Source organism: Lemur catta, chromosome 6 (genome assembly GCF_020740605.2).
Source record: "Lemur catta isolate mLemCat1 chromosome 6, mLemCat1.pri, whole genome shotgun sequence".
Lineage (NCBI taxonomy): Eukaryota > Metazoa > Chordata > Mammalia > Primates > Lemuridae > Lemur > Lemur catta.
Genome location: NC_059133.1, coordinates 10,417,247 through 10,441,008, shown reverse-complemented (window position 1 = coordinate 10,441,008; position 23,762 = coordinate 10,417,247). Strand labels below are relative to the sequence as shown.

General features: G+C 52.0%; 1 protein-coding gene across 1 annotated transcript; it reads right to left on the bottom strand.

Moving 5' to 3' along the window:
• Positions 1-5,579: 5,579 nt before the first annotated feature.
• Positions 5,580-23,762, bottom strand: IFT27 (intraflagellar transport 27). Its single transcript, XM_045552964.1, has 7 exons — positions 23,522-23,762; positions 16,996-17,075; positions 16,539-16,598; positions 15,364-15,423; positions 13,149-13,266; positions 12,194-12,303; positions 5,580-8,116 (listed from the first exon to the last, which is right to left on the bottom strand). The coding sequence occupies exons 1-7, from the start codon at positions 23,553-23,555 to the stop codon at positions 8,018-8,020; spliced, it is 561 nt and encodes a 186-aa protein (XP_045408920.1). The 5' UTR covers positions 23,556-23,762; the 3' UTR covers positions 5,580-8,017.

Sequence of the window (23,762 nt, the reverse complement as noted above, 5' to 3'; positions counted from 1 at the left end):
CATTCCTGGAGGTCTGCTCTCGGGTGCAGGCCACAGGCCCACTGTGTCCTCAGCGTTAACGGAAAAGTTGCCTCATCTTCCCTGGGGTGGTTATGGAGATTGAGTGAGAAGAAAATATTTAATACTTGAGGAGGACTTGGGGGAGATCCTGGCCCCCAAGGGGGCTCACAGGGGTTACCCCACTTACCCACGCCCTCCACGCGCCTCCTGGACCCCAAGGGAAACTGTTGGAATCCACCATGAGACAGAGGGTGGAGACGAAAAGGGCCGAGATGGCGAGGAGTCACTGGGTGGTGGTGGGAGACCTGTGTCAGAGGGAAGCCAGGTGAGTCACATCACCTGTGCTGCGGTGCACTTTCCTCTTTTGTGAAACTGGGTGCAAAACACCCACTTCAAAGAGCTGCCATATAAAATAAAATTGAGATACAATGTGTGAACTGCTGATGTACATTTCTTATAATAGGATACTTGTTCGTGAAACTTTCTTGATCTTTGCTTGAAAACATTCTTTTATACCAGCAAGAATCCTCCATGACCTGGATCCTGCATGCTCTTAATTTTAATATCATCTTGCAAATCACACGGTGCCTAAGGAATTTCTGGGCCTGGCACCGTGAACTCAGCGTAGTCCTTATGTCAGGATATTGGATGCTTACAGTTGCAATGGCTCGGGCCATTGAAGATTGGGTCATTTTTATCTGTGGACTAGTTCTTTTCTGGGCACTCGCACCCAGCGTACGCGCAAGCTGGAGAGGGTGCGTCAAAGGCAAGCAAAGCATCGTTGTGTCTGCCTTAGGAATGAACCTCCGACCTAATCCAGGCTGCCAGGGCCGGGCCAGCCTGTTCTCCATTTTTGTGTGTAGAGCCCAGGCTCAAATGTGTCTTAATTTTACTTACTATTCTCAAACCTGAAATTAATAAATAACTTTTTAAGCTATAGCAAAAACCAAAAAACAGCAGCAGCCGCAGCCGCTGTGGCGGCAAGGCCGGTGCGCCCAGGAGTGGGGCTCCTCCACCTCCCCTTAGCAAGTCCCCAGAGCGGAAGGCGCCGGCCTTGGGTGGTGAGATCCCCGCCCGAGCTGAATCCTCCAGCCCTCAGAACAGCAGCTCCTCCTGGATCGTCAACGCAGTGGACCAGCTTTCCTGGGATTTTAGGAAAACAGACAAGCTCCGAACACAGCTGGGCAGTGGCAGTTTTGTTTTTTTTTTTTTCCTCTTTTGCTTTCAGCCGTGGCAGCCTGCTCTTGATTTCTCTGGAAAGGCAGCTCCTAATTAGAATGGATCGAAGAGTCTTTGCTTCAGCTTTGTTCTCAGTCTCGATTGAATCGTTGCTTTAGGACTTAATCTGGTGCAATTGCTGGTCGGCTGGTACCCTTGGTCCTCCGAGCTCCTCGGGGGCTCAGGCAGGCTGGCGCCTGGGGTGGGGCGCACGGAGAACCCTTGGGGGCCACTTTGCACCCTCTCACTCCAGGCCTCTCTTCCTTTTCTCTGCCCCACCCCCCACCTGCTTTCTCTCCCTCTAATTTCCTTTCATTAATGACCCAGGGCTGTCCGGGGTGCCAGTCCCTGCTGGGGGGAGTGTAAATTGGTACAATTTCTCTGGAGGGCAATTTGTCGAGTGCTATTAAAAGCCTCAAAAAAGTACGTAGGCTTTGACTTGGAAAGTCCCTTCTCGGAATGTAGAAATAATTGGACAGGGGTCCTCTAATATGTGCAAAAGGATGTTGCCCTTGGCGCTCTTCATGAGTGGCCACCTGGAACCCTGGTGTCTGTCAGCAGGAAGTCGTTAGCGTGGTCCTGTAATGCAGCCACTGGAAAAGAGCCTTTGGAGGCAATGGGGAAATCTGAATGTGGACTGAATAGCAGATGCTCCTAAAGAATTACTGTTAATTTTATTAGGGTACGGCAGTGACCTTGTCATTGGTTTAGAGGCACATGACTGGAGGGCTGGTATCTGGTTTCAGCTATTATAACAACAATAACGGCAGCGGGTACAGGATGGAGCGAGTGTGGCAGGATCTTGAAAGTTCTGAATCTGGCCGTCTGGTAAATGAGTGTTCATCGTGCTGTTCTATTTTTGTGTAGGTTTAAAAATTTTCACGATTTCAAAAGAAATAAAATGACCAGATAAACTAGGTCAACAAGATATTGCTAAGTGAAAAGAAATAACTTCCAAATAGTATATATGGAATTATCACATTTTTTTGGTTTCTAACTATGTACCTATTTTTATATGCAGAGGAAAGAGGTGGAAGTACACGCACTCGCATGTTAATGGTGGCCGGCTCCGAGCGGCAGGATTTGAATAATTTCCACGTTCTTCTTTATACTTTCCAGGAGTTTCTGACTTTTTTTTGCTTTTGCAATAAGCATACATCACTTTCACACTCATTCAAAAAAGCAATAGTTAGCTGCAGAAAATTTGGAAATCACCTACTATGAACTGGGCATTTACTGTATCATGCCTTATAAAAGGTTTCACATATCCTAATCCATGCAAAAATTGGTAAGGCTGGTGGTGTTATTCCCATTGGATAAACAGGAAAGCTGAGGATCAGAGAGGGCAAGTGCCTTGCTCAAGGACACACAGCTGCAATTCTAATTTTACTCTTTTGATGTGAAGCCAGGGATCTTCCCACTGAACCCTGGCTGCATCTAGAGGAGCAAGGAGTATGAGAGGTAGTCCCTGGCCTCCAGAAATCCACCCTGTCTTTGCTCTCCTGGCTTCTTGTCCCCATGCTCTGCTCTGTCACTCCCCGAGATTTTAGAACCAGTTACATAATGGCTTTGGCAAAAATGTACTTTTTTCCCTTCACATGACAGGTGAAACTTGAAAACTGCCCGTTCAATATTTTCTCCTAATGAGCCTTCCCAGTCTTCTTGCCTTTTTAGGGTGGAAACGCACTCTCTGCCATCATCCTCTGCATATTATCAGCTCTGTTTACCGGCAGAGGGGAAGAGTGAACGGGCCTCGTATACACAAATATCAGACGATCCACAGAGGCCGGCAAGCCTGAGTTCTTAATCCTGGCTCCATCACCAACAATTTGCAACCAAAGAAGTCACTCTCTCTGTGTTTTCTCAGTCTCAGAAGTAAATAAAGGATAACACACTTTAAAAATCAATTGGTGTTCTGAGGAAAAAGAACAGGTGTGTGTGTGTGTGGGGGGTGAAGACAACTCTAAGTTGGGCTGAAAACGTGTCTTCCCAATTTTTGCTAATGCTGGAGATGGCCAAGACCTTGTCCCACCCTGCTCCCATCAGCTCTGGCTGGACCTGCCCCATCCTCCCACTCCTCCAGGCTGATCTTCCTAAAGCAGGAATCCAGGTGAGTCACTTCTGTGAAAACCCTTTAATGGCTCCCCACTCCCTTCTGGAAAAAGCCCAACTCCTCTGTTCTGAGTAGGAAGAGCTCCATGTTCTTGCTTTGTCCTTGTTTCCAACCTCTCACCTGCTGGGCACCCCTCCATGCCCCAACCCTGCACTGGATGCAGTCCCCCAAGAGGGCCCCCAGCTTCATGCCTCAGGGCCTTTGCACATGCTTTGCTTCTCTTTGTCTGGAATTCTCTTCCCAGGCTAGCACTAGCTATTTCCCTGCAAACCCTCCCGGCCCAGCAGACTTGGAGCTCCTTCAGGGCACCACCTCAGTCATCCTTGATCCCCAGTGTGCAGCAGGATCTGCACAGAGATGAAGGCTGGGATGGGAAGCACAAGTGCAAACCCACATCTCCAGCACGGGCAGGAATCCTGCAACAGAGGTGGCTTAGCGTAGTTTTCAGTTCCCACCCTGGGATAATTGAACCTGTGCTTACTCTCACCCCAGTTTGGGCCGGGAAGTTTTTAGTTTTCAATATTCCATTTTTAAAAACACAACATTTTAGCAAGAAAATGAATGTATTTTATTTATAGACACTGCAGCAGGCTGCCTCCTGCCCCCAAGTTTCCTCGCAGAAGACGGTCTAACCAATGCGCCTTCCCCAGCCATGGAAAACTACAGGGCTACTCTCACGGCAAACACGTCATGGCGAACCACTGGGTCCAGGGAGACCCACCGAGGGGCTGCCTCCCGTACCACCCACATCTGAAGGGGGGACCTTCTGTGGTGGCGGAACCCCAACAAAGGACTCAGCAGGAAAGGCATTGTTTCTGAACACCCACCCCCAAACACAGCCGGTCCCGCTGTGTACCCTCCTCACCTGGGCTTCCCCGCCCTCTCGGCAGGTGAACCACGTGAGGTCGAGAGGCAGCAGAGGACGCTGCAGAAGGGCCGGCTTCATGGAGCCTTGGAGGAGGACAACAGGCCAGGCCCCGGCCCCAGACCACCTGGAGGATAATCAACAGAACCCTCCTCCTCAATCCCGCAGGAGACAGAGGGGCGGCTCTTGCCCTCCCACGGCATTTGGGAGAGGCTGGCTGGGGCAATTTTGGGGTTCCACTGGAGTTTAGAAATCAGTGTTTAGAAAAATCAGAGTTTAGAAAAAAGTGTTTGCTCACCTTTCTCCTGCAATCCATGCGGTTCTCAGGCAGGGACCAAGTCCTGTCCCCTCTGCGACCCCAGTGTGCACACGCAGCCCAGTGCGAGGAAGAGGTCGAGCTCCACCCCTGGGGGCACTGAACCATGCATGCCTAGAGTGCCAGGTGCTCTGACCTCTTCCAAACCCTCGCAGTGAGGTCTTCCCTCACCTCCCCATTTAATACTTCACCCCCACCCCTGCCCTACTGCCACCAGACAGGCTGCAATGTTTACCTGTTCGATGGAACACCTCCCTCATCCCTCTAGAATGCAAGCCCCCTGAGGGTGGGGATTTTTGCGTTACTCACTGACAAATCATCAGCACCTAGAACAGGGATTGGCACACAGCAGGTGCTCAGCAAATGCTTGATTTACGCATTCGCTCAGCAAATACATTCATTTAAGACTGAAGCCTGCAGACACGGCATGCATTTCATAAATGTGTGTTCACTGAGAATGGGGTCTCCAGGCAAGTGAGGTAATTGACAGTCACTTGCTAGGTTCCCAAACAGTGCCAGCACTATGAGGATAAAAAGCTATGATGTCTGTCCCCTACTGGCTTGCTGTTGTCTTTGGAATAAAATCCCGGTTCCTCCCACTGTGGCCCCTGCCCTCCTCGCCTCTCTTTGCTTTTCTGGCACACAACGGATGATGGCTTCACTGGCCTTACGTTCCTTGACGTTCTAAGCTTGCTCGTACCTCAGGGCCTTTGCCCCTGCCGTCCTTGCTGCATGGCTCGTCCCCCAGACACTCATGTGGCCGTCATATCTCAGCTCAAATATCACTTGTTCTCAGGGTCCTTCCTGCCCACCCAACCCAGGTACCTCACAGATCACTCCCTATCACAGCTCCATTGGATTGTCTGCATTGTCTGCAATGATCTGGAACATTTCTTTACTTGTAGAACCAGCATCTCAACTCAGTGGGCTCCAAAGCTGACGCATGGTAACTGTCCCGACTGCTTCACTGAGTCGCACTCTGCTGAGGCCCCTCGGGCTGGGCTTTCACAACAGGTCTGGCCCAACACGCTTTAGGCACTTAGTCATTAAAACACAGACCAGGCCAGTTCAAAACTCCTAGTCTTTATTCAAACCTCTTTTCCAGAAGGGTGGGGAGAGGAGCAAGATCTTTTTCTCTTTCTCTCCTGGAGCAGAGGGCCCGGGGATGAGCCGCAGGTTCCCTCACAGGCCCGCCCCTCGCCTGGTTCCATCTGCCGCCACCTCTGTGGAGACGGTGCCTGGTTGTTCGCGGCTGAGCCTCCTCCTTTGCTGGGGTCTCTTCAGACGCGGGCGGCCACATCCGCCTTCAGGCCCCTGTCCTCTTCCAGGAGGGAGGCAGCTCCCTGCCCAGCGCCTGTGTGGCCGCACGACTCCTCCCACGTGTCCTGCAGGAGCCCCCTTGGGGAGCGTGTGCTTGCCACCCTTCCACATACAGCCCCTGCCTCCCGCTGCTAGTGCAGGCTCCTCCCCAAGCCTCTCCCCGCGGGATCACCCCAGAGGGAGCCAGGCACGACTCCAGGGATGTGTGCTGAGCACCCCAAGGACACCCTCACCACCCTGTGCCTGCAGTTGGCACCAGGTTCCTGCAGCTCAGCAAGCATCCGGCTGGGGTGTGCAGTGCCAGCCTCCTCTCCTTGGCAGCATCCTCGGTCCCAGGATTCTCTTGGGGCCTCCTTCGCTTGGTTCTGGGGGCAGGGGAAAGTGGGGCAGGGAGGGGCGCCCACTCACCAACACTGGCCACCCTCGGTCCTTTCTCTCTGCACCACTCCAGTCTTGCACAGAGGGAGGGGCAGGGAGCCGAGGGGCTGGGGTGGGCTCACGGCAGCCAGGCCAATGCTGCCGCTTCTGCCAGGCCACAGGGAAGGGCCTGGCCTTAACTTTTCGTGACCTCTTTAGGAAGTGGTTGAGTTAGCATCTCCTTGCCCACAGCTGTGGGCCGCAGTAACCAGTTCTGGGGCAACTGGAAATGCATCCCTCCATGTCCCCTTGGTTACGGTGGGCCTCCCTTCTGGAGCACGTGACACGAGGACAGCAGCTTGGTGTTGCCGGCGCATCGCAGGCCCTGTTTCCTGAAGGAGTGACGCAGCAGGAAGACTGCTGTGGCCATGCGGCTTCATGCTGAGTGACAGAAGAGGAAGGGGGACGCAAGGGCCCAACCTTGGCTGATGTCATGTGCCCGGATGCCCGAACACCCATTATTTCACTTTTCACGATGACCTTGAGAGGCAGGCTAGCGTCCACCTGCTCCTGGCCAAGCTCGGAAGGTGGTGGAAGCATCCATGATCCTGGCTCTGCCACCCCTTGGCTGCAGTTCTTAGAAACTCTCTGACTCCAGCTCCTCATTTATAAAAGTGGGATGACAACAGACTCTACATCGTAAGGACTAAATTAACTAATACATGTAATATGCTTAGCTCATGTAGAGACATGGCAGGTCACAAACAGGAACCAGAGTAATTTCCATCATTGTCATTATCATCGGGACAAATCTAGGTCTGTCCACCCTAAAGCCGGTAATCTCTGCACGACGTCCCCCCACCCCAGGGTGGTGAAGCCCTCTGGGCCCGGGGGCTGAAAGAAGCCAAGACCGCCCCCCGCGCCGGAGGTGACAGTCAGAGAAGGCCGTGGATGCCAGACTGCAGCGTAGGCTGATGTAAAAGGCAACGAGGAACCTCTGTGGTCTTTAATCAGGGGAGTGAGACGACGAGACTGGTGTTTTAGGAAGATTAATCTGGCAGCAGAGACAGGATGGAAAACAGTCCAGCTCAGTGCAGAGAAGGATGATGCTGCCCGGCTCCCTGAGAGGCGGCTCATTAAAGGGAAGTGGCCGGGCTCTGGCTCCCTGCACGCTCAGGTTCCCGGCAGCTGGGAGAGGCTGGCCCTCCACTGAGACAGGCGCCAGGGCAGGCCGGCAGAGGGCACTGTTTTGTCGGTGACAATAGCCACCTCAAGGGAGCTCTGGCATCTGGGTGCCCTGGAGCAGGCAGCAAAACTGAATGGTTAGAATAGGCGAGGCCATCCGCCCCATGTCAGCTCGGGGGCAAGTTCCAAGCTGAGCATTTTAACAGGAACTCACAAGCTGGTCCAAGCCCCTTCCAAACCCAGCGTGGGGTTTGCTTTCTCAGCGGAAGGCCCTTCAGGGAGCCCTGCACACTCAGTCGCTGGGGTGGGGGGTGGGCAGGAACACCGGCTCTAGCAAGGCGGGGAACTGAGGCACGAGCGCACCACAGGAGGGAGGACTGCCAGGGTTCCCAGAGGGGCTCCCGGGCTGCTCTGGAGCCCACGGCATCAGCGCAGCCAAAGTGCAAAACGGAACCAGGGCTGCCCTGGCCAAGAACGGAAGGAGCTGCTGCTTCTACATTTTCTCCTAATTTTATTTAAAGCCGTCATGATATATTGGAAGTACAGAGGCAATTCCATCTTCTCTCCCCTTCCAAGGAGACGGAGCCCACTGCCAGGATCGCGGCACTCGCTGCTCCATCGTGCGGAACAATCCACTCACCCCTCACACCAACGCGTGGAAAACCTCCACCTTCTCCCGGTACAGGTGGTGGAACTGCTTGGCCAGGCAGTGGAAAGGGGCTTCATAGTTCTCCATCTCCTTCTGTGGAGACGGTTTAGAAAGGCGGCTGTTATGTTCACGATCACCGGAGACAGCCGGCGCTCGCTCAGGCCTTACCCACGGCAGGCGCTGCCCACTCTCTGCCTCATTCCTCATCGCACCATTTGGGGTAGTACTGTCATTACGCCAATTTTACAAGAAAGGAACGGAGACGCGGACAGATTCAGGTAATTTACGGGAAGCCACACACCTAGTAAATGGTGGAGCCGGGGCCTGGACCTGGGTCTGTTTCTACAGAGCCTGCACCTTCAGCCACTCTCGCTGTATGTGTGACAGATGTTAAAACGAGACCTTTCTCACTCAGTTTTGATGGAGGCTCCAAATGGCAAAACAAAATAACAGATGGTGAGGAGCCCCCCTGCTCCCAAGGAAGAGCCAGACGGGAGGGGTCCCCCTCTACCTCCAGGTCAGGGCTGGAAGCCAGAGGAGAGAACTTCAAGAAAGTGGCGAGCACAGGAGCATTCCCCCTGCGGAGGGGCACCTCTGTCTCACCTCCAGCCAGCGGGAGGGTTTCAAGAGGAAGCTTGAGGTCTGGGGGGCCCAGGCTGCTGCTGGACCCAGGCCTGGAAAGAATCAAGGTGAGGCTGGGGCTGGCCAGGCCAGGAGAGGGCTGCCAGGGGACAGGCCCTCCAGGGTGAGCATGCACAGGCTGCAGAGGGAAGAAAACAGCTACTGCTCTCTCACTCTTTGTGTGTGTGCGTGCGTTTTTAATTTTCTTTTCTTTCTTTCTTTTTTTTTTTTTTTGAGAAATAATTTGGCAGAAGAAAGAACCCACTACTTTTAAGACAGCAGCTCCAGCTATGAATGCACAAGAACCTGTTTTGAAATGATCCCTGGCAGCTGGCAAAAGTACAGCCTTGATAAGAGGCAGTGAAATATCCAAATGAAACGGAAGAAATTCCAAAGTGAAGAATGTTCCAGAAGTCATCAAGCTCAGTGCCTTTGTTTCACAGATGAGTAGTCTGGGGCCCAGGGGGTGAAGTGGCCCAGCTGGTTGGTGCAGAGCCAGCCTAGCATCCAGATTCCCCGATCTGAGAAGAGCTGCCTGTCCACGAGGCCAGCCGGGATGAGAAACGTGCAAAGGAAACCACGTCCCATGGAGAAAGTCACCCGGACTTTCTAGCAAGGGAAATCCTAAGCAAAGGAAACAGCTGGCCAAGAGCAAGGACGGAGGTGGCAACACTAAGAGGGTGCTGAGGAAGGAGTGGGCAGTTTATAGCCAAGACGAGCATCTACACTAAGCTCCCAACTGCCGGGGACCTGAAAGCTGTCGCCCTTCAGTTGGACATAAGAAAGGATTCAGTTGAATCTCCCAGGCAGCTCTGGGTGTGCACAGCGTAAGGTCCTAGGCAACAGCAACGTTGAAGAATAAAACACTGTCTCTGTCAAAAGCAGAGGTAATATCGAACGGAAAGAGAATGAGGCCCACATAGCACACGCACAAGGACTTCTAAATGGATTCAAAAGCTCTCCAAAGCGCAGTCTTGGGAGAACCCAACATAAAAAGGAATCCAATGCAGGCGAGCCTCCGTAGACACCACAGAGTGCTGGGACACATGGAAACTGAACCATCTTCCACGTGCACTAAGAGGCTTGCCTTGACAGGAGCCCTTCTGTCAAATGACTAATCACACCCTCGCTCACACGGTGGGACACCTGTAGAGCCGGTCTGTTAGAGTGAAGCATCCTTAGAGCTGGCTCAGACTAGTGTTGGATCTGGCCTAGAATGCTGTCCCAGAGAGTCCCCAGGCAGGCTCTATGGGAGGCCAGAGTGCCCTTTCTGGAAAGCCCAAGTTTTTAAGCTGGAAAGGCCTGAGTCCTAGTCCTGGTTCTAGCCCTCATTAGCTATGCGGCCCAGGAATGCTGCACAACCTTTCTGAGGCTGTTGGCCACCTCACCACAGGGGCAGGAGTGCTGCCCGGTAGGGCTGTTGTGAAGCCTAAAGAGCTGATGTGTGCAAAACACCTAGCACACAGTAGGCCTTCAGTTGTCCCTATGGACCGTTCTTGCAGCAGTTGTTTGTATTTGATACTATCCAACTCCTTATAGTGACGAACACTTTTTAAAAAATTTTAACTTCTGTTTAAACAAACACTTTTTAATTTTTTTTGGCCTGAAAATTTCAAATATTGAGGGGGGTTAGAAAGTCAAAGAACCACACAGGGACCTCCTGTGGGTCAGCAGGAGGGTCACTGCTGCACTCAGGAAGGAGAGAGAGGAGGCGGGCTTGGCGTCGGGCCTCGGCTGCATCTCAGACTGCATTGGGTTATATTTCCTTTTTAATTACAGCTTTCTTAACCGAGTTGCCAGCGGTGCTTCTGTGAGCGCCAACTCAGGGGGGACTAGTTAACTTGCACGGTTAATACCAAGCGCTTAACTGCAGCCTCCTCCAGCATAATTTATACCTACTCGTTTCAACACCTGAACGGAGTTTAAACACGCAGCCCAGTGCCCTTTGGTGACTCATGTGTCGGGAGTGGGTTTTAATTTTTGAGTCCTATCAAGAGTTCTGGGGAATATGGGATATTGGGGTGAGGGGACAACTCACAAACGTGAACGGAGGAAGAGGGAATACTGAAATACTCCTTTCTATGGGTGTACAGCTTCCTGCCTTGCTCAAAGGCGGGCTGCGTAAAAGATGAGGAACCCTCTATGCAGTGGAAGCTCACTAATTCGAACTTTATTAATTTAGCATTTGTGATAATTGGACCAGAGGCAAGGGTGACATTTTTCTCTGTGTAAGTTATGAATACAAGGATTTAATAAGTAATAATAATATAAACAAGATCATTAGGGGGAACATTTATACTTAAAAAAACTAATATTTATTGAGCGTTTACTGTGCACCAGACTTTGTGCTAAGTGTTTTACATTCATCATCTTACTTCTCGTATTTATTACTCAGTGAGGGATGTGTTTTATTATACCCATTTTACAGGTGAGGAGCCCGAGGCACCAAGAGGTCCATGCTACCTGTACTGCTACTCTCCATCGGGGGTCAGAGCCCCTGTGTTTAACTGCCACACTTTCCTTAAGGAAGCACGCTGTGTGGGGGCTTTTGAAAGTTCCCACCCACACAGCAACTGAACAGCAGCACTGGTCAAGCACAGGCGTGCCTGAGTAGAAGATACCTCCAGGAGAATAACTAGCCCACTGACTCTTTTGGGCCAAAGAATCAGGGCAAAGTGAGGTCCAGGTTACAACCAGGGCTGTGCCAGGCCTAGTGGGTCTCCGCAGCCACTCTGGCGAGGGGCACAGCAGCCAGCACCTTGCCTCTGCTGGCTCTGAGACGGATGTTTCCGGGACACCTGCTCTTGCAGGATGAATCTTCACTTGACACCCATCCCAGTGAAGTCTCACACAAGGTGTCTGGGGCCACCTGGGTCACATGTCCACAGCGTTAGACGGCCAAAATCATGATATATGTGTACTAAAGATGCCAGTAACAAGTCACTCCTGGCTTCCCACTTAATGAGGTCTCCCGCTGATTTTTCTGGAGGACACTTTGTGGCCTGGAGTCACCCTGGGGCTGCAGCAAGGACAAGGAGTACTGGTGGGAATCAGAAACCACGAATCCTAGTCCTGGCTCAAGCCTTCACTAGTCACATGACCTCGGGCAAGTCACTTTACCTCCTCAACTCTGAAATGGGAACCGTGGGGCCAACTCCTGGTACACAGGACCGATGTGAGGGTTGAAGGCAATAATGTTCCAATTTCCCATGCAAACGTCAAGGGTCACGATAATTGGGCACAATACACTTGTATGTCTTACTCATTCGGACACCACTTTCCCGGGGTTGGCTGGCTGACCCGCCGCACCGTAATGCCTGCGTGACTGCTGCTGTACTGAGAAAGGTCTTGGGCTAAGAATGTACACATCGGTTCCAAATGAGACTCCACGTGAGGTGGAATCACAACTCCATGACATGAACATCGGTTCCAAATGAGACTCCACGTAAGGTGGAATCACAACTCCATGACATGAGGTCACGGGAAAACCGCGTCCAGCAGAGAGAGGCCCTGTCCAGACGCGGCCACCAAGCAAGCAGAGATACTCACCACGGAGGTTTCAAAATACTCCAGGCCTTGGCCCAGCGCCCACGCCTGGGCCTCAGCTGAGTCCACCGCTCGCCTGCCGGCCAGGTCTGCTTTGTTCCCCACTAAAACACCTGCTCGAAAGAAACAACCACAGTGTGGCACGTAACCGCGGGGGTCCGGGAGACTAGCAGAGCAAGCACGCTATTTTTGAGAGCCATGGAACTCCCGTGAGAGAGGCTGCCCGACACGAGGAGGTGAACCGCACAGGGCCGGCCAGGGGTCTCTTGCGCTGGCCCTCGAGGGCCACAGAGAGAACAGGTGGGCTTGGCTTTTCATGCACAGCTTTTGGTCGCCTGTTTTCCAGAACTCATGTGTATCTGTCTCCTTTGTCTCCTTAAGGCCGCAAGGTCCTGAAGGCGAGGGCCAAATTTATGTGAGTGTTTGTGATAATTCCTAGGACGTGGAGCAAACTTTAAAATGGTCATTAATACTAATCTGAGGACTCGGCTCACAGTCAGGGATGCAGAGGTAATTTAGTTCGGCTCCCAGCTGCATCAGCTGCAGCTAATTTTTGAGCCTGTCTCTGGAGATCACTTTCCCGGGTCTATAATGAGGAGAATTTGTTGATCTCACATAGGGATGAAAAATAAACTGATTTAAAGCATTCTGAAGTGACAACAGGACTTGAATGTTTACTTGGACCCCACATAAGGAGAAAACGAGGAACCCTTCCCTGGAGTTAGCTTTCTGGAAATAACAACTCAAGGCACGAGTCTCCCCGCGACCCTGCAAGGTGAGCGCCACTGTTCCCATTTGGCAGAGAGCTAACTCACTGAGGCTTACATGGCTGCTGAGAGCAGAGCCAGTGTACAATCTAGGCCATCAAACTCGAAGGCACCCACAGCTACCTCTGCAATGCCCTTGCCCTCTTGCAGTGAACGGCAGAGGTGCTGCTGGGAGTGTCCGCAGCTCCTACCTGGGAGGGAGGTACCTGGAAGCTGTGACCGTGCCTTCTCCAGCCACTTGCCGCAGTTGTTGAAGGACTGCTCACTGGTCACATCATAGACGAGACATAAGACATTGGGACTCTCCCACTGTGCAAGAGGGACAAGACGAGCATGTGTCAGTAACAGGGAAAGTAACTTCAAGGCTGGGGGAAAATTTGTCCTCCCAAGGGTAGGGATACGAGGGCGGAGGGAAGTGGAAAACTACAAAGGGGACATGAGGCAGAACACAGCCACACCCACAGAAGTCAAGCAGTTCCCCCAAAGGAATGACAAGGGGGGGCCACGCTCAGTGGCAGGGCAGGGCCAGGTTCTCTGCCAGGCGCTTCTGTGCATCACTGTGAAGCCTCCCAACTTGGCAGGGTCGGTCTGAATAGTCCCACTTTGGAGCTGGAGCCCAGGTCAGATATGCTTTAGAAACAATGATGGCAGAGACAGGAGGACTGTGCTTTCGCTGCCACTGGTCCCATTAATTATTCCTTCTTCCGCTCATTCTTACGAGGGCCGCTATCGTGTGAGTTGTTACGCTTTTGTGCTGGGCAGCCCTTCCTTTCATTAGCAGCCCCTGGAAGCCTGTTTGCTTGCATCTTCTTAATAAGAGCTGGCTTTTTAAAATGCAAAGGGCAGCTTTTGCTTCTCCTATGGTGTCTGCATCAGCCCTAATCCAAACCACATCAACAACTGGGCAGGGCTCGGCATCCCAATTAAGAGCCAGGGCTGCACTCTCAGGGGCTGTTGCCTTCAGGGGCTGCTCAGAGTCCAGGGATGTCCTAGCCTGCCGCTGGGATGAAGGATGGCCTGCACAGGCTGTGGATGCTCGCCCTGGTGCATGTGACTCTTGGCCATGCCCTGGTTTCTGGGCACTCCCAATCTGCACAATTGAAGGCTGGTTTATTTCTGGGGTGTCAGTAACCTCCAGGGTTTGGGGGGTATCCGTTTCCCTCCAGACTGGATTCCCATTGTTCTCCAATCCTTGGAAGGCCAGCCCAGGATGGGCTCTGGAGGGCTCACTCCCCACCCCACGAGGCTACTCCAGCTCCTGGTGGTGTCCAGGACGGGAGGGGCTTGGACCAACCTGATGATTCCTTCACACCAGACTAACTCTTGAACTCTTGCTGGAAGACACTGACCTCCCCTGTGTGCGTGTGGGAGACGCCCCAGCACGGTTTTAACTCAAGGAGCCTTCCTTCTTCCAGGCTTCAGCGAGGGGGCCCGGATAGGCCTGGGATTAAGCTGAAGCTGGAGCAGGAGAGCCCAGAGTCAGGGCTGGCCATGGTGTGCGTGTGCGTGTAAGAGAGAGAGAGAGAGAGAGAGAGAGAGAGAGAGAGAGAGAGAGAGAGAGAGAGAGAGAGAATGATGTGTGGCATGTAGCCCAGACCTGCCCAAACACATCTTCCCTTCTGCTGGGCAGGGCAGCCCCAGCGCCAGGATGAGCACATAGTAGGCACTTGGTAAACATCATACATCGTGCATGAAGCCAGCCTTGTGTAAAGTTATTGTCATTAGATCACTTCTGTGACACAACAAAAAAGGGGCAGAAAACAGTTTCCATTAAAATGTGGCTGTTCTTGGAAAGGCCAGGGAGGGCTCTGGAGAACTCAAACCCTCTAATTAGCTCGTGGCCCAGATGAGGGAAACTGTCACGCGGGGAGGTACAGCAAGCAGGGTCCTGACAGGATGGCTGGGCGGGGAGTGCAAGGGGCACACGCGCCCTGGGCGGCAGCAGGCGCATGTCTCAGAGCCCGCCCCAGTGGAACATCCCGTGGAAGCTCTGGTGCCGCCCCTCCAAGGGGTCAGCCTCATTACAGGGTCCCTAGGGCACGGCCCACAGGGGAAGGAAACATTCTGTGCCGTCCTGGGAGGCTGAGAAGGAGTGCAGAAAGGATACCACCAGGAGGGGCTGCTCAGGAGATGGCCTCGGGGTGGGGGGGCTGCAAGGGCCGAGCCACAGGCGCTGGCACATTGGAACTGGCCGCCCCAGAGCTGGGGCGCGGGCAACTATGCACACTAGCCACTCCTCCCACGTGGCCTCAAGTCCCTGGCTAGAGGAAGGCCCCATAAAGAATTTTGCCATGGTGGCTTCTCTTGATGGCCACGGTGCAGTGACATTTCCACGTGAACACTGTCAGGGGCAAACCTTTTGGCAGGAGGTAATGGTGGTTAGGAAACAGGCCGCATGCTACTTGCCAGTTTATGCAGCATTTCGGAAAACAGCTCCTTGCCGGCAGAGTCGAAAATGAAGAGCTCCTAAAATCAGAAAAGCATGTCCAGGAAGAAAGTCTCCATATGGGAAAACCACTGGCTACGAGGCACCGGTATCAGTCTCAACTCACTACGGACTTGTCTTAGTGGCAAAATACATGCACCCGCACGCATACACGTTTTCGTGCACGCTCTGGGGACGGGCACGAGAAAGATGCTGCCGAAAGGAATGAACCCCACAGGCTCAGACCGACAGTGCAACGGGTTCCCACACCAACCAGCACTTTCTGTGTGCGTCTCACCTCTTCTAACCCCGAGTGCAAAAATACCGGGAACAAGCTGACTTCCCACCTGGCAGAACAGAATGCTAAACAGGCCGGCAAGTGCTCCGGTTTCCAAAAGGTCATTCTGCACTTTGTTAACCAAATTGATTTTCAAATCTTAAAACAATTCTTCTTAAAGGAGGTCACTGAGTAGGCCTGGGGAAGGCGGTTAAAGTAGGACAGTCTGTCATCACTCTGGGATGGCTAAGGCGTGATTCAGACAGAGGGCAAGGGATGGCCCTTCCTGCCCCTGTCCGAACCTCCCCTGGCCCTCAAGAGGGGTCCCCAGTGCCACTGCTCTAGGAAGTCCCCCTCAGCGCCTCGTCAGGCTCCCCGCCGGCACCGGGTATGCCCTGGCTGGCCTCTGACCCCTGGCACACGGTCTGAGTGTCAGTAGCACCAGCTGCTTTGCACACTGGTTACCTGTGCACCCGTCTTACCCTTCATCACGGGTACTCAGAATTTTTTTTTCTCACGGACCTGTTTAAGAATCTGGTGAAAGCTACAAACCCCTCCAGGGAAGCACAGACAAATATAACATCTTGCCATTCAATTTCAAGAGTCCTAGGTCCCCATAAAGGAACCCAGGTTAGGAACCTTGATACTAGACAACAAGGTCTTTGAGGGCCAGGCCTATGTCCCAGTCTTCCTGCCTTCCTCCTCCTCAGTCCCTCCCTTGTGTGCTTCCCACATGCTCCGATTCTGTTTCTAAACGCTCAGACAAGTCTAGGCCACATTCTCGCACTGCATCTTCCTTAGGGAGGATGGCAGTTACCGTGGAGACCCTGGGCCCAGCTGGGGTAGCCCCGAGTTTCCTTGGAGTAAGGCACCACTCACCACACTGTCGCCCGTGTCAGGAACTGGCACCGTCTTCACCACCAAATCCACCCCTGTTGTCTGCCGAGGAACACCAAGAACGTGAGGGCCCCAAAGGGAGGGGCATGTTACAGGAGGACACAACGAGCACCCAAATCCCTGGGGGGACATCCCCAGCCAAAGGGTTTGTATTCTGGACTCATTCTGGTGACAAGTGGCTCATACTGCAGAAGTCAGAGAGGGCCTACTAGTCCTTCCCCCCGCCCCTGAGTAAGCTGCTACTCATGACAGCCAAGCTGCTCAGGGCGTCTGCTCTGCAGACAGCCCCTCACCCCGGGCCGGTGGAAAAACGATCTCCACGTGGTCACCGGAGCAGCCTCTCATCGGCCTCTGAGGGCTTGTGCAGGGAATTTTGCAAAGTCACTCAGGGTTAACTGCGCCCTTCTCTTTAACCCAGGCCTCGACTCCCACAGCTCACCAGGGTGTAGTTCTTCTGGAAATGGGCCCCGTCGCTGCGGAAGATCTGTGCCAGGGCGGTCTTGCCCACCGTTGGGTCTCCTGTGGGGTCAGAGAAGAAAAACAGCACTGATTTGAGAATCTCCCGCTGCGCAACACTAGTCTGGAAGCCAGAAACTTCAATGAGTTTTCAGGGAAAATGTACGTGGCTCTCACGAGGACGTGTTCTGAAGCCGCAGGCAGGACGCGAGGTCTGAGCCGCATCTGCAAAGCTCACGACGGCCGGAGCACATTTCTGCACGGCTCAGCCTTTCATCCAGAGGAACTGACCCAGAAGGGAACAGCGCTTGCGGAGGGCTCCAGAGCCCTGGAAACAGCACTGACACTCTTCCACTGAAACACACCCTAGGGGGAAAGCCTGCCACTTCCAAACGTGAATTTACTTTGGAGTCTTGAAGGTAAAGAAGTGTGACCAGTCCAGACGTGGAGACTCACCTGACAATGGAACCAGTCTGAGTTTAGAGCTTCTACCTGATACTTTATTTTGGGGGGAGGTGGGTGGGGGGTGTGTGGGAGTTGAGAGTGTTCCTGCATTTATGGGACGGAAGAAGTCAGATGCTACGGTCACCATCCTGAAGCCCATTTCCAGGTGATAGATTCTATCTCCATCTCTGCATGCCCAGTGGTGACCACTGAGGATCCAACTTCCTAGGGCCTCTCCACAGTTCTATTTGCGACAGCAATCACTTCCTCTAAGCTCGTCTTACATCTACTGGGTTTATCTCCTGGACTTCCTTTTTGGTCAATAGTCCCAGAACAGGTACCCTAAAACTAAAGGTTTATGTTAGTTTTCAGTCTTATCTCTGAGCCTTTCACAAGACTCTCGGGGGTAACTGAATTGGAGTCCCTCCTGTGCCCGTTGAGATGCCGGAAGCTCTCTCTGCCCACCTTCAAGTCCCCTTCACCCTCCCCATTTTTCCAATGTGGCTGTGCTCGGCCTCCTTTGATGCCAGTTGTTTTCCTTTGAGAGTCTTACGTTGATGCTCACGCCATCATCCAGCCCCCTCACAGAGCACCATTTTCTGCTTTCTCACCCTCTGGATTCTTAGCAAAGTCACCTCTGCACTCCTTGTCTCCTGGCGAGCATCGTTCAGTACAACCTCTTCACCTGCACTCCCATTCGACAGTTGGCTCCAGCACTTCCTCCCTCCACTTCTCAACAGTCTGCCACTCTGTTCACTGCTCAGCTTTGACTTTTCCCACCTATAATTTTCTCTTGTGAGACAATTGCTTGACTACTTGTGGCATTTCCTTTTCTGTGAACTCCCCCAGGTTTGAGTGAGCTATTCAGGTCTGGCTTTTCTATTTGCTACCCCTTCTCAGAAGGGAGCCAACACGTGTTGAGCCCTCCTTACGAACCTGCTCACACAAGCTCATTCATGCCTTCCCTGCCACGCTGCGTACCATTACCTCACCTGCCAGATGGAGATGGGGCCCAGAGAGGCTGGGTAGCCTGCCCAGGATTCCACCCTCCTGCTCTTTCCACCAGGCCTGCTCCTCTCCTAGAGCTCAAGGGCCACTTCTGACCCATTTTGAATGCTGCCCTACAGGCCCTCATTACTACAGCCTTCCATGACATCTGCAGTGATCACAGCCCGGACTGTCATCGGCACCCATCCATCTCAGGGCAAACAGAGCGCATCATGTTGCCTCTGTGGGCCTCAACAACGTCACCCTCCCAACTCCAATGTGGCTCCTGAGTCCAGTTGGAAATTGGCCCCTCCTGCTTGTGAAAGCCCCCCAGATTTGTTCTGGTTAATTTCGTAAACCTTTCTTCTGACTGTCAGTCAGAGTCACCAACGCTTATAGAAAACTTCCCGTGTTGGCTATGAGGAGGGATCCGAGCACAGGGAGGCGAAATAGCTGATAAACACATTTGCAGAGCAACAAGATGACAAGTGCAGATTCAAATAGCAGAAGCTGAGAACCAAAGTGTCTGAGGGAGCATCGAGGAAAAAGAAATGAACGAGAGGGTTCGTTAGTGTGCGAGGCTTCCCTAGAGGCAAGGGCTGGGCCTCAGGGTGACAGCAGGGAGGGGTCTGCGGGACAGAAGAGGATGGCATCTGCAAAGGCACGATGTGAGGTCACTGTGACATGACTGCCAAGTCCAGCAGTCTCTTCTCAGTTCTCAGCCTCCTTGACAACTCTGAAGGATGTGAGTCAGCCTGAAGCTGCCCCTCCTTCCCGAGCCCTGTCCCTGTGGCCTTGGCGACCCTGCACCGGCCTGGTTCTCCTGCCACTCTGCCCTCGGAGGGCTCTCTGCTCCCAGTCGACTCTGTCTCGTTCAGTCTCACCTTGACTGTCACTTCTCAAGGCAGGATCTCCCTCCCAAACCCTTCTGTATTTCCAACAACCTGTGGACGTTTCACTAGAATGACAGGCCTTCAGCCGGTCTCAGTTCATCACAGCCAGGCTCATGTCATGCCCCAGTCCTGAGTTGTTTGCCCACCTAGCCCATTCTTTCTGTTCATGATGCCACCACGCATTTTCACTGTCCCAGATTCAACCTAGCACCTCTGACTGCTCCTCCTCCTTCTTCCCAATCTCCAGTTGGTCTCCCTTGCACCCCTTACATCCTTTGCTGTGTCTCAAGCCAAAGCTCCTTGCTCTGATTGCTGACACTGCCCTGGGTAGCTCCTACCTGGGTTTGTCTTAGCCCCAAGCCCTCTTCCATCCTCTGCTGGGGTAGAGACTCTGCAGATACATTTCTCCTGTGCCAACAGGAGTTCTAGAGAGAGTGGAAGGCTGGAGTGGGGAGGACGGAATTGTTCCTTCCCTTTGCTTCTCCTTCATCTTGGCATTACCCTGGCAGTGACCTTCAGCCCGGCAGCAGGAACTGCTTCCTGTCTCCGGTCCGGTTTGGTTTTTTGCACTCCCAGACCAGGCTTATTGTGGCCCCTCAGAGGTATGAGCAGTGTGGGCAGTGCCCCCTTCTCAGAGGTCTGCACCTCAGCCCCCAGGGCCCCTGCTCCGAGCTGCTAGGCTCTGCTAACCCACCCTCTTCCCCCAGCTCGCCAAGCCCTGGAGGAAATGCTCCTTTCTGCAGTTACTGCCCCTGCTGCCTTAGTGTCCCCTTTTGTCTCTCCAGTTGTCCAATACCTGTTTAATTAACATCACAGGTGAAATTCACACTGTTGAGATACCCACTTTCTGTTTTTTGCCTGGACTCTGATTTATGGAGTCCTCGGTACCAGAAGTGGTCTCAAAATACAGGCCCTCCAGGATGGTTTGGAACTGGTTTGCTCTTGTCTTGCCCTGAACACAGGGCTGAGCTCCTTCCAGTGGGAAATGAATCCTAGTGATCCCTGGCACGTGGTGGCGTCACGTGCAGGTGACTGAATTCACCAGGTGACTGCCAGCACCAGTAGGGCAGTGCCTCTTCCTCAGAGGTCTGGATCTCAGCTCTCTGGGGCTCTTTTTCAAGCTTGTGACACCCCTAACCTCTGTCCGCCACTCTGTGTTGCCTCAGTGCTGCCTTCTTGCTTTTTCAATTCTCCAACACCTGATGAACCAATTCCATATATTAAAATTCCTCTGTTGAAATGACGAATGCATTTTCTGCTTTCTCGACTGGTCCTTGACTGAAAATACTTCCCAGGCGGCTTTCTCTCCTCTTCTCCCTGCTCTAACCCACCCTGAGCTTGACATCAGCAGACGGACCTTCATGTTAATAAAACAGTGCTTTCATCCTATCAAACGCTCGCACAAAACCTGCCGAGAGTTCTCCTGCTGCCAGCATCTCTTCCCAGTCAGCCCCAACCCACCTCCCAACTCACTCTCCAGCAATCCCTCATACAAAATCTGGGTGCTACATACTCCTGTTTGCTCAGTCCCTAAAAATTCCTCAGGGACACCTCCTTGCAGCTCTCCCCAGTCCCAGGGCAAATCCTGCCCATTCTCTGCCAGGTACAGCTCAAAGAGTGTCCTTCCTGCACAGCCTCTGAAGGTCATCCCTCCCCTTTCATCTTTACCTGAGTGGCTAACATGGACCTTGCTGCTAATGTGAGATTTGATAGCAAAGCCACCCTCCAGCGAGGCACTATCGTCATCCCCATGTATGTCGGGAGGCTGTATATCACAGCACCCAAGGGCACAGACGCTGGAGTGTTTGCGGCTTCATCACTTACTGTGTGACTGTCAGTCAATTACTTAATCTCTCTGTGCCTGAGTTGCTACTCCTGTAAAATAGGATAATAATAGCTCCTACTTCATAGAACTGTTATGAGGATTTAATGAGTTAATACATGCAGTACCTGGCATACAGTACTAACTAAGTGTTTTTTAAGTAAATAAAATATAGATAAATGTCAAGTGTTGTGTTCTGTCTTCATCTCGGTCAGAACAAGTAACAGCTGTCTGTGCCTTGAGGTATTTCTCCCATACCTGGCACACAAAGGGCATTCAATGCGCGTGTGCTGCCCTCTAACTCACTGTGCACATTTTAGTTCTTCCTTGAGTGTAGGGGCTGGGCTGACTCATCTTTGTATTCCCACTGCACCTTGCATGGTGACTCACACATAGTAGGTGCTCAATAAATATCTATTAAATGAATAAACACTTGAGCTGAATATTGGGTTATGACTAGTTATAAGAGAAAAGCCAGTCACAGGAATTCAGCTTAACTAGTAGGGGTATGCATGGCAGGGCTGCTGTGGAGAAAGAATTTGGCAAAGGGGGCTGAGGTCTTTTGGTCCCTGGAAAGTTTCAGAAGGAAATGCCCTTGCAGCCTTGAAAAGAGTCTATAGACTGAGGGGCAGGCTGGAGTTCAGGACCCCTTACTCAGGCAATGGCTGAAATCAGCTGAAACAAGTGCCCAGGGAGTGTGGACAGAGAAGGGCAAAAAGGAGCACAGCTTGAGGACAGTGTAGCCTGGGCTAAGAACAAAGCTCTGGAAATCTGATCCCCTGGGTCAGGACACAGGGTCTGGACCACATAGCTCTGCTGTATCCAGCTGTGTGACCCAGGGCAAGTGTCTTCACCTCTCTGGGCCTAGCTGCCTCATCTGTGGATGAGGATGACAATAACACTGACCCCATAGGGTTGTTGTGAGGATGATTCAGTGAGGTGACCTGCATTAACAGTCTGGCACAATGACACATAGAAAATGCTTAGTGAGTTAGCTCCACTATGGAAGTGGAATCAAAAAAGAATTAAGAGAAAGAACAGTCAGAAAGAGAAGCCCATTTGTAAAGAATCTAACTTTAGAAAATAAAAATGTTCCCACTTTATCTGTGAGGAAACTGAAGCTCAAAAAAGCGCTTTGTTCAAGTGACACAGCCAGTAAGAGGAACAGGCAGAATTACTTTTGTTACACAATACTGCCCCCCCTGGTGCTCTGGAAACTAGACACTCTCTTGAGAACCATTAATTTCTTTTGCTCCAGTATGATTTAGGTACTGTTGTCAGTCATCTTTCTGTGTGACCCTTTTATTTTCAAATTAGAAGTCATTAAAATATTATGATTTATTTTCAGTCTGGAAGAGAGGAATAAAAAAAAGGAATCTCTTTTACTCTATATAATTTCTCACTGCTTCTTTCCTGAGCTGGTCAGGGAAGCCTCGGAAGGTCATAGGTTTCAACAGCACCACAAGTTAAGAGTTTTGGAGTCGGACAGATCTGGAGGTTAAAATCCTGTATACGACCTTCACTATGGGTTGACCTTAGCCAACACCTCTCATTGCCTCAGTAAGATGAGAACAATATAGTTCTTCCGACAGTGTGCTACAGTGAGACGATTAAATATTAATACATGTGCCTGGCATGTAGTAAGGGCTCAGTAAAATACACACATGTTGTGTAGTCATATGTATCTAATCTAAGCTATTGTTTTCCTAAATGTGCAGACTGATACAAGGGGAACACTACAAATGTGTATGCCATATATTCATTCATTCTGCAAATATTTATTGAGTACCTGCTATGTTTCAAGCATTGTTCTGGGTGCGTGGGATGTATCAGTCAACAAAACAAGGATTCCTGCCTTTTGGACTCAACGTTTATATCCTCTTGAGATTGAGTGAGCACAGTAACTTGGGTCTTAAAGACAACACACAGGTGGTGCCTTTTGCAAACTCTGGTCACTATACATTACTCTCTCCTATCCCTGTTATCAGGGGGACGGGGTCAGAAAAAAAAATCCCATAGTAAAGACCACCGAAGTCATTGATGCTTATTCAACTGAAGCACTTATGGTTCGCTTAAGTTGATTTTTTAACGAGTAATTTTTTTACTGAGTCAGCTCAACTGGTAAAGGTGGTCTCAGAGTATGACAGGGAGCAGGGGAAATCAGCTGAAGCTACAAATGTGCTCTGGAAGAGAATTCTTCCTCGCCTAATGTAATTTACTCTATCAGTAACTGCAGCAACTCGCCTTTGGGATAGAGAAAGGGAAAGACGGTAGACAATTTACGCGAACAAAAGCTCTTGATAAATTACGAAGGCTCTGGACTCCGGAGACCACTGTATCGAAGCGCAAGTTTTCGGACTCACCTGCCAGGATGCACTTGGCCGCCAGCTTCACCATGGTAACCAACACTACCACGGACCAGAGGGCAAGCGCGGCTGCCACAGGCGTTGGTGGGTGGGCTTCGGGCCCCAGGGCCGGCCTGGGCCGAGAAAGTGGGGAGGGCTGATCTCAAGGGCCTGTGGCCGCGGTGGGGATGGGGACAGACGGGGGGCCTGGCCCTCCTGGGCTGGGCTGAGGGCGAGTATCGGGCGCTGAGGGTGGAAA

What these genes read in the sequence shown, in the direction of transcription:
- IFT27 (XM_045552964.1), bottom strand. Translation starts at nt 23,555, where the DNA reads ATGGTGAAGCTGGCGGCCAAGTGCATCCTGGCAG. An exon ending in CCGAAATGCTGCATAAACTG is followed by an intron (nt 13,267 to 15,363) that starts GCAAGTAGCATG and finishes CCTCTTGCACAG; the next exon opens with TGGGAGAGTCCCAATGTCTT. An exon ending in TCCAGGTACCTCCCTCCCAG is followed by an intron (nt 12,304 to 13,148) that starts GTAGGAGCTGCG and finishes TCTTTCGAGCAG; the next exon opens with GTGTTTTAGTGGGGAACAAA.